The 10,003-nt window shown below is 41.7% G+C and overlaps 1 protein-coding gene across 1 annotated transcript; it reads left to right on the top strand.

Moving 5' to 3' along the window:
* The first annotated feature begins 4,976 nt into the window (after positions 1-4,976).
* LOC141106707 (olfactory receptor 6C4-like) lies at positions 4,977-8,415 on the top strand. Its single transcript, XM_073597642.1, has 2 exons — positions 4,977-5,045; positions 7,414-8,415. Exons 1-2 carry the CDS (start codon positions 4,977-4,979, stop codon positions 8,413-8,415), a joined length of 1,071 nt encoding a protein of 356 aa, XP_073453743.1.
* The last annotated feature ends 1,588 nt before the right edge of the window (positions 8,416-10,003 follow it).

Below are 10,003 nucleotides of genomic sequence, written 5' to 3'. Positions count from 1 at the left end.
CTCAAGCCCATCCTTAAAGGACACGGCGTCCTCAAGAGGAAGCGTGACATGTTTTGGTAGACGCATTAGTGCTGCGCCACTAAGGAGGCATTTTCCAGGTGCTTCACATCCTCGGCTTTAAAGGAATAGAGCCTTGAAGTTTCCTGTCTACTGTTCCCCATTCCTCCATGATGACGTCTTTCAGCTCTGTCAAAAGTGGAAAGTTGGAACGTTCCTTCCCCTGCTGCGGGGAAAATTTTCTGTTTAGCTGGGGGTGTAGTAGGTTCCTCCCATTTCAGGGCTTCCTTGACCGCTTTAATTAGTGGTGAGACCAGGGAGAAGTCAAAACCACAGAGGAATTCATCTCCCTCCACCTCGCTATCTGAAGACATGGGAGATGCATCATATGGCTGGGATGGGCCTGGATCCTTCTGGGCCTCATCAGCCAGAGAGCCCGAAACAGTGGTGGTCTGGCTCTGCGTGTGGGTTGTACCCCATTCCTTAAGAGACCGCTGCACCACACGTTTCACTATAGACTCCATCTGCTGGTTTCCAGTCTCTCCGACTGCTCAGGCATAGCATGGTTCACATAATGACTTGCCCTCCGGGACTTGTGTCCCACATGCCCAGAAGGCTCTGCGATCAGAGCAGCTGTCATGGCGGTCGGTGCAGTGTCTGAAGGAGGAATGAGAACATTTCTCCTGTTGATGGGTCCTAGACGGAGAGTCATGGACCTAGATGAGGAGTGCCGACGCTGCAGCCTGGCAGGGTCTCTTTCATCCCGAGGGTGATCGGACCTAGAAGGGCTGAGAGACAAAGGAGAAAAAAAAAGAGAGAAAGACATGCTGTTAGCACGTCGGCTCATAGCAAGCCCACAAACATTTTCTGGCCCTTCCCCTTTGCCCACACACACCTTATGCGTGAGGGCTAGCTGCAAGGAGGTGGTGACCTGTCCATGGTATCCGGAGGGAAGACTTGAGCAAATTCCACACTTGCAGGGAGCAAAAGTCCTAGGACAGGGAGCAAAATCAGGGGTTACCAAAAAAAAGGAGCCACTTCCCCTTTAAGAACTGCCGCAGGTTCTTAACCACTTCAGCCCCGGAAGAATTTACCCCCTTCCTGACCAGTGCGTTTTTTTGTGATTCGGCACTGCGTCACTTTAACTGACAATTGCACGGTCGTGCGACGTGGCTCCCAAACAAAATTGATGTCCTTTTTTTCCCACAACTAGAGCTTTCTTTTGGTGGTATTTGATCACCTCTGTGGTTTTTACTTTTTGTGCTATAAACAAAAAAATAGCGACAATTTTGAAAAAAACGCATTATTTTTGACTTTTTGCTATAATATATATCCCCAAAAAGTTTAGGCCGATACGTATTCTTCAACATATTTTTGGTAAAAAAAAATCGCAATAACCGTTTGATTGGTTTGCGCAAAAGTTATAGCAGTTACAAAATAGGGGATAGTTTTATGGCATTTTTATTAATTTTTTTTTTTTCACTAGTAATGGCGGCGATCAGAGATTTTTATTGTGACTGCGACATTATGGCGGACACATCGGACATTTTTGACACATTTTTGGGACTATTGTCATTTATACAGCAATCAGTGCTATAAAAATGCACTGATTTCTGTGTAAATGACACTGGCAGTGAAGGGGTTAACCACTAGGGGGCGGGGATGGGTTAAGTCAGTACTAGGGAGTGTTTTCTAACTGTAGGGGGGATGGGCTAGCTGTGACACGTCACTATCTCTACTCCCGATGACAGGGAGCAGAGATCAGTGACACTGTCACTAGGCAGAACGGGGAGATGCTGTTTACATCAGCATTTCCCTGTTCGTCCTCTCCGATCGCGGGTATCCCCGCGGCAATCGAATCCACGGGACCCGCGACCCGACTCACGGAGCTCCCGGCCGGCGCGCGTCCCAAATTCAATGGGTCTTACCTGTGCGCCCATTTGCCCAGCCATGCCATTCTGCCGACGTACATCGGCGTGCGCCGGTCGGGAAGTGGTTAAAAAGGAACGCAAGCTCTGGCAGTGAGCTCAAATTTATGGGAATGGGGTTGTATAGCATTGGAGAGGAGGTGGGGTAAAACCACATGTAGGCTGCCATGGATTCCATCAGGATAAGAGCTTTTTGCTCATAAATAAAATCTGATTAAGAAAAAAAAAAGCTTACACAAGAGCAGGTCATTTTTTTTTTTTTTAATCAGACCCATGATATACCCTTATTCTGTTCCACATATCCATCTACTACACAGTGCATCGCAGAAAAGCCCCCCATCCAAATTTATTGACACACAATCCTTTATGAACAATTGGGAACAAGTTTTAAAATCTGACAATTGCTGTTGTTGTTTCTACCCCATATAAGGTGAGACTGTTAGTTACTCCAAAATAATTCATAATATATATATATATATATATATATAGTCAGGTCCATAAATATTGGGACATCGACACAATTCTAATATTTTTGGCTCTATACACCACCACAATCCACAATGGATTTGAAATGAAATGAACAAGATGTGCTTTAACTGCAGACTTTCAGCTTTAATTTGAGGGTATTTACATCCAAATCAGGTGAACGGTGTAGGAGTTACAGCAGTTTGTATATGTGCCTCCCACTTTTTAAGGGACCAGAAGTAATGGGACAATTGGCTGCTCAGCTGTTCCATGACCAGGTGTGGTATTCCCTCATTATCCCATTTACAAGAAGCAGATAAAAGGTCCAGAGTTCATTTCAAGTGTGCTATTTGCATTTGGAATCTGTTGCTGCCAACTCTCAATATGAGATCCAAAGAGCTGTCACTATCAGTGAAGCAAGCCATCATTAGGCTGAAAAAACAAAACAAACCCATCAGAGAAATAGCAAAAACATTAGGTGTGGCCAAATCAACTGTTTGGAAAATCCTTAAAAAGAAAGAATGCACCGGTGAGCTCAGCAACACCAAAAGACCCGGAAGACCACGGAAAACAACTGTGGTGGATGACCGAAGAATTCTTTCCCTGGTGAAGAAAACACCCTTCACAACAGTTGGCCAGATCAAGAACACTCTCCAGGAGGTAGGTGTATGTGTGTCAAAGTCAACAATCAAAAGAAGACTTCACCAGAGTGAATACAGAGGGTTCTCCACAAGATGTAAACCATTGGTGAGCCTCAAAAACAGGAAGGCCAGATTAGAGTTTGCCATACATCTAAAAAAGCCTTCACAGTTCTGGAACAACATCCTATCAACAGATGAGACCAAGATCAACTTGTACCAGAGTGATGGGAAGAGAAAAGTATGAAGAAAGAAAGGAACTGCTCATGATCCAAAGCATACCGCCTCATCAGTGAAGCATGGTGGTGGTAGTGTCATGGCGTGGGCATGTATGGCTACCAATGGAACTGGTTCTCTTGTATTTATTGATGATGTGACTGCTGACAAAAGCAGCAGGATGAATTCTGAAGTGTTTCGGGCAATAATATCTGCTCATATTCAGCAAAATGCTTCAGAACTCATTGGACGGCTCTTCACAGTGCAGATGGACAATGATCCGAAGCATACTGCGAAGGTAACCAGAGAGTTTTTTATGGGAAAGAAGTGGAATGTTGTGCAATGGCCAAGTCAACCACATGACCTGAATCTGATTGAGCATGCATTTCACTTGCTGAAGACAAAACTGTAGGGAAAATGCCCCAAGAACAAGCAGGAACTGAAGACAGTTGCAGTAGAGGCCTGGCAGAGCATCACCAGGGATGAAACCCAGCGTCTGGTGATGTCTATGCGTTCCAGACTTCAGGCTGTAAAGTGAAAGTTTGATGGATGATTGTTAATCTGTCCCATTACTTTTGGTCCCTTAAAAAGTGGGAGGCACATATACAAACTGTTGTAATTCCTACACCGTTCATCTGATTTGGATGTAAATACCCTCAAATTAAAGCTGAAAGTCTGCAGTTAAAGCACATCTTGTTTGTTTCATTTCAAATCCATTGTGGTGGTGTATAGAGCCAAAATGATTAGAATTGTGTCACTGTCCCAATATTTATGGACCTGACTGTAGCTCTGTACAGAGTCTCCCATTCATTCAAAAACGGAAGCATAGTAAGCATAGTTTGTTATGCTTCAGTTATGAATGGACACAGGAGTGTCCATTCAGAAAATGGAAGGGGCTGGTAAATTACATATTCACTGGCTCCTTTCTCTGTTTTCAATCCTGATACATCCCTCCCAGCAGCCAGTGGGAGCAGGGAAGGGGGAAGCCAGCACCACGGGGGGGGGGGGGTAGGGGGGACCTGGGGAGCACACAGGTGCCTGGGGTCACCAGTAAACAAGTAAACTGGATAGGAAGGGCAGCGGGGCGGCATATAAAGGAACTGATGCCCTCTGTTTTCCTCTTTCAGCTGCTGAATGCTGGCAGGAGGGAGAGAAGTGGGCTTTCAGTGGCTGCAGGAGGAAAATGGAGGGCATTGGTTCCTCTTTGTCCTGCCCCCCCTATTCGGGTGTAGAACCAAATGTGACATGAGAGCTGTATAGACCCGCTGGAGCATAGACCCGGGTCTATTGTGACCCCTGCAACCCCTATAGCTATGTCAGTGGCATCAGTAAAAGTACACCCAATTATGAAAGCTTATTTGTAAGCTGAAATGAGTATGGTGTGCTTTAGGGTTTATGTACAAGATTCAGTAAACAAAACTACCTGCACTTGGGTGTAAAATTAAAAAAGCAGCTAACACAGTTTGCAGGGAAGAAACATCAAAACAGTAGTAGAATAAAGTACAGTGCTATCAAAAAATACAAGTTCTTCAAAATAGTCCTTAAAAGGTATACAATAAAGCAGTTCATTAAAAAACACCTTGGATGTGTTTCAAAGACGCAAAATAGTGACAGAAAGCAAATGGATACCTCAAGAACTATTTTGAAGAAACTTTATTTTACTTACAGTATGCACAAGATTGATGAGACAATGCATCAGCCCATACAATTTCTAGTGTAGCGGGCCTTGACAATGCTCTCTATAAGGAATATTGTACTATTCACTTATACAGCTCAATGCCCTAATGTTCTACAAGGAGAAGTAAGTATTCTTTTTTAAAGGAAAAAAAAGCAGCAGGGACTTTTTAAAGTAGACCTATTACGCTCCCAATCAATATTAACTATTTGTAATCCCTTTGTTGCTGGCATTAGTAAATACAGTGCCTTGAAAAAATATTCATACCCCTTGACATTTTCCACATTTTGTCATGTTACAACCAAAAAGCATAAATGTATTTTATTGGAATTTTATGTGATAGACCAACACAGAGTGGCACATAATTGTGAAGTGAAAGGAAAATGAAAAAATGTTTTTCAACATTTTTTACAAATAAAAAATGTGGCGTACATTTGTATTCAGCCCCCTTTACTCTGATATCCCTAACTAAAATCTAGTGGAACCAATTGCCTTCAGAAGTCACCTAATTAGTAAATAGAGTCCACCTGTGTGTAATTTAATCTCAGTATAAATACAGCTGTTCTGTGAAGCCCTCAGAGGTTTGTTAGAAACGTAGTGAACAAACAGCATCACGAAGGCAAGAAACACACCAGACCAGTCAGGGATAAAGTTGTGGGGTTTAAAGCAGGGTTAGGTTATAAAAAATATCCCAAGCTTTGAACATCTCACGGAGCATTGTTCAATCCATTATCCGAAAATGGAAAGAGTATGGAACAACTGAAAACCTACCAAGACATGACCGTCCACCTAAACTGACAGGCCAGGCAAATTCAAACTTTTTCTTAAAAGCAGAATTGCAATGTGTGGCTGAAAACTAACACTGCACATCCTGAACACACCATTCCCACAGTGAAACATGGTGGTGTCAGCATCCTGTTATGGGGATGCTTTTCTTCAGCAGGGACAGGGAAGCTGCCAGCTCAGCAGGAGATCTCTCCGTTGATCTCCGCTGAGCCGGCGGATGACAGGTCCGTCTCTGCTCACTGAGCGGGGAGGGGCCTGTCAGAGCCTATGGAGGGATCGGATGAAAACGGACATGCTGATTTTAGCGGATCGGATGTCAGCGGACATGGTAACTGCTGACATCCATTGCTCCATAGACCTGCATGGAGCGTCCGTTCAGGTCCACCTAAAAAACTAAACGGTCCGTTCGTGTAAAACGGGGCCTAAGAGTCTGTAAAAGACCCGACACTGGGGCAGAGGTTCACCTTCCAGCAGGACAACGACCCTAAACATACAGCCAGAGCTACAATGGAATAGTTTTGATCAAAGCATATTCATGTGTTAGAATGGCCCAGTCAAAGTCCAGACCTAAATCCAATTGAGAATCTGTTGCAAGACTTGAAAATTGCTGTTCACAGATGCTCTCTGTCCAATCTGACAGAGCTTGAGCTATTTTGCAAAGAAGAATGGGCAAAAATTTCACTCCCTAGATGTGTAAAGCTGGTAGAGACATACCCAAAAAAGACTTGCAACTGTAATTGCAGTGAAATGTGGTTCTACAAAGTATTGACTTGGGGCTAAATACAAATGCACACCACACTTTGAGTATATTTCTTTGTAACAAATTTTGAAAACCATTTATCATTTTCCTTCCACTTCACAATTATGTGCCACTTTCTGTTGGTCTATCATATAAAATCCCAATGAAATACATTTACGTTTTTGGTTGTAACACAACAAAATGTGGAAAATTTCAAGAGGTATGAATACTTTTTCAAGGCACTGTAGATAGGAAGGTTTATGCATTTTTTTTGTTTTAACCTATTTTTATTTAATTTGTTCTTCCTGGTTTCTGGCCTAGGCCAAAATGATGTCATACATTCCAGGAGTCTTCATGGGCATTTTTTTTCTTTCATCTGGAGGAGGTAATTACTAACCTAAGCACACCCTCCTGCCTGCATGCCTGAGCTATGGGCAAAGGAAATACTACATGAACCATCTGCCCTTAATCAAGATGGCTGCAGGTAGACATACTGGGGGGAGGTGGGGGGTTCAAAGTGATTTCTCAACAAAGTAAAGCATGGAGACATAGATGAATGGTGGGCTTGCTCTGAAAATTAAAAATGAATTAAATAATGTTTTTCAGTTTGTGGTGTCCAGTTACAGTTTAAGAACAGAGGAGGCGCCCCAGGGATTTATGGGCAAAGGGTGAAGACCAGATAAGAGAGTAGAGAACGTATGTAAAAAATAATACAAAGTTTATTAATTACAAAAAGCATATAAATACACAAAATAAATGATTGTGAAAGCAAAATGGATGGTCATGCTATAATAGTACATCCATACAACTAAATACAGCTAGGTTCTGGAGCACATGACTGGTCTCATAGTAGGAGGCCAACCAAAGTGTGTGGGTTCAGAAATTCCACTTTAATTATTTATAAACTGACATGTCATTTTGAAGGCATTCTACATTCTTAACAAGAAATGTTTCTATATCCCTTTGTAGTCTGACCCCTATGCAAGATGTGCTGTGGAGAACAGAAGCTGGACCGCAGATTTCCTGCTTCTTGGATTTACTAATGAAAGAGACATAAGTGTCACACTCTTCACTTTCTTTCTCTTGGTTTACTTATTGACTCTTTTGGGAAACATCACCATAATCTTGCTGACTAGGACCAACGCCTCTCTAAGAACCCCCATGTATTTTTTCCTAAATAATTTCTCTTTCCTTGAGATAGGCTATACCACAGTTACTGTACCCAGAATGCTATCTGATCTCAGTTCTGGAAACATGGCTATCTCCTTTAACAGCTGCATTACTCAGATGTATTTCTTTTTTCTCTTTGGCACCACAGAATTCTTTATTCTGGGTCTAATGGGATTTGACCGTTATGTTGCCATCTGCCGCCCTCTTCATTACAACAACATCATGAGTTCCCAGTTCTGCTTCCAGTTGGTAATCGGATCTTGGATCAGTGGATGCATGGTTCCTGTAGTACCCACAATAGTCCTTTCTCAGAAGCCATTTTGTGGCTCAAAAACCATCAATCATTTTTTCTGTGACGTTGGTCCACTGGTAAAGCTTTCATCATCCGATACATTCTTCTTAGATACTTTTGTCCTTATTATTTCTACTGTTGTGGTGCTTAGCTCCCTACTGCTTGTTATAGTGTCATATGCTCTTATTATAACCACCATTTTTCAAATAGCTTCCTCATCTGGCCGTACCAAAGCCTTCTCTACATGTACGTCCCATCTGTCCGTTGTCACGATTTTCTTTGGCACTGTGATCTTTATATATGTCCGTCCATCCTCCGAAGTGAATCATGAGATGGATAAAGCTGTATCAGTTTTTTATTCTGTTGTCACTCCAGCTCTTAATCCTCTTATTTATAGCCTAAGAAACAAAGAGGTAAAAAATGCATTGGTGAAAGTGCTTCATAAAAAAAGGCATTTTATGGGACATTCAGAGGCCATACAATCAATCAAACTGAATGCATATTCTTAAATTTAACGTTTCTGTTTAAGTGTGCACATTTATGGGATTTACATATTTAATCTTTTATTTTATTTTTTTATGTATTTTTTTTTTATATATAGAACAAGGGAAAATAAAAAAACTAGCAATTAAAGCCTAAGTGAAGCTAAAAATCAAAAACAGAAAAAATAGCACAAGGGACTGTGCTGATTCCTCTGCTGTTAGTACTAATTCTCCTTTATCCTGTCTCCCCACCCCCTTTCTACCCAGCTGTGCCATTCATAAAAGCCTTACTACAGCTTCTATGATAGGAAAGCAACCTGAGAATATAGGATGGATGGCTCCACCTCCTCCATTCGTAGATCGTGTTCCAATCCTAGAATCTGTAGTACAGCTTCTATGAACGGCGGAGCTGGGCCTGTGATAGCCTTTTAGTATTCACCCCCTGTCACACCAGAAGATTATGGCTTGGAGCGGTTGTTAGGACAGTGGAGACAGCAGAGGGATCAGCACAGTCCCATGTGCTGATTTTTCCGTTTTTGATTTTAACTGCGCTTAGGCTTTAATCGCTAGTTTATTATACTCTCTTGTTGTAAGTTATGTCCCCTGTGCTGACTTTTCTGTTTTTGATTTTGGCTGCACTTGGGATTTAATCTCTAGTTTATTATATTCTCTTGTTGTAAGTTACTGTATGTCCCCCTGTCAGGGCTGGGCTCTTTCTCAAAACTGGCCGCTCAGCTGTTGGCTAATTGCCAGCTCCTATCTCTCTACAGTGACTTACCTGTTAATGATATCCTGCTCATCAGTCATACATACTTAAGCCGTCTAGTCCAGATGATTTCTGCCTTTGCTTTGGTCACATCTCTAGCCACTTAAGGACCAAGCCTCTTTCTGCGATTTGTTGCTTACAAATTAAAAACAGTTTTTTTTGCTAGAAAATTATTTAGAACCCCCAAACATTATACATTTTTTTTCTAACACCCTAGAGAATAAAATGGTGGTCATTGCTTTCTGTCACACCGAATTTGCGCAGTGATCTTACAAGCACACTTTTATTGGAAAAAAATATACTTTTTTGAATTAAAAAATAAGACAACAGTAAAGTTAGCCCAATTTTTGTATATATTTTGAAAGATAATGTTACGCTGAGTAAATTGATACCCAACATATCATGCTTCAAAATTGCTCCCGCTTGTTGAATGGCGACAAACTTTTACCCTTAAAAATCTCCATAGGTGACATTTAAAAAATTCTACAGGTTGCATGTTTTGAGTTACAGAGGAGATCTAGGGCTAGAATTAGTGCTCTCGCTCTATCGATCACGGCAATACCTCATGTGTGTGGTTTGAACACCGTTTTCATATGCGGGCGCTACTCACGTATGCGTTCGCTTCTGCACGTGAGCTCGGCGGCACGGAGCGCGTTTAAATTTTTTTTTTTCTTCTTATTTATTTTACCTTGTATTTTTTATTTTTACACTGTTCTTTTATTCCTATTACAAGGAATGTAAATATTCCTTGTCATAGAAAAAAAGCATGACAGGGCCTCTTAAATATGAGTTCTGGGATCAAAAAGACCTCAGATCTCATATTTACACTAAAATGCAATAAGGAAAAAA

The sequence above is a fragment of the Aquarana catesbeiana genome, linkage group LG08 (genome assembly GCF_042186555.1).
Source record: "Aquarana catesbeiana isolate 2022-GZ linkage group LG08, ASM4218655v1, whole genome shotgun sequence".
Classification (NCBI taxonomy): domain Eukaryota; kingdom Metazoa; phylum Chordata; class Amphibia; order Anura; family Ranidae; genus Aquarana; species Aquarana catesbeiana.
The sequence above is the reverse complement of the archived record's forward strand: the minus strand, read 5'-3'. Positions and strand labels throughout refer to the sequence as shown.

Coding starts and splice junctions, on each gene's coding strand:
- LOC141106707 (XM_073597642.1), top strand. CDS start 4,977: ATGCTCTCTATAAGGAATATTGTACTATTCACTTATACAGCTCAATGC. Junction 5,046..7,413: donor CTAATGTTCTACAAGGAGAA/GTAAGTATTCTT, acceptor ATCCCTTTGTAG/TCTGACCCCTATGCAAGATG.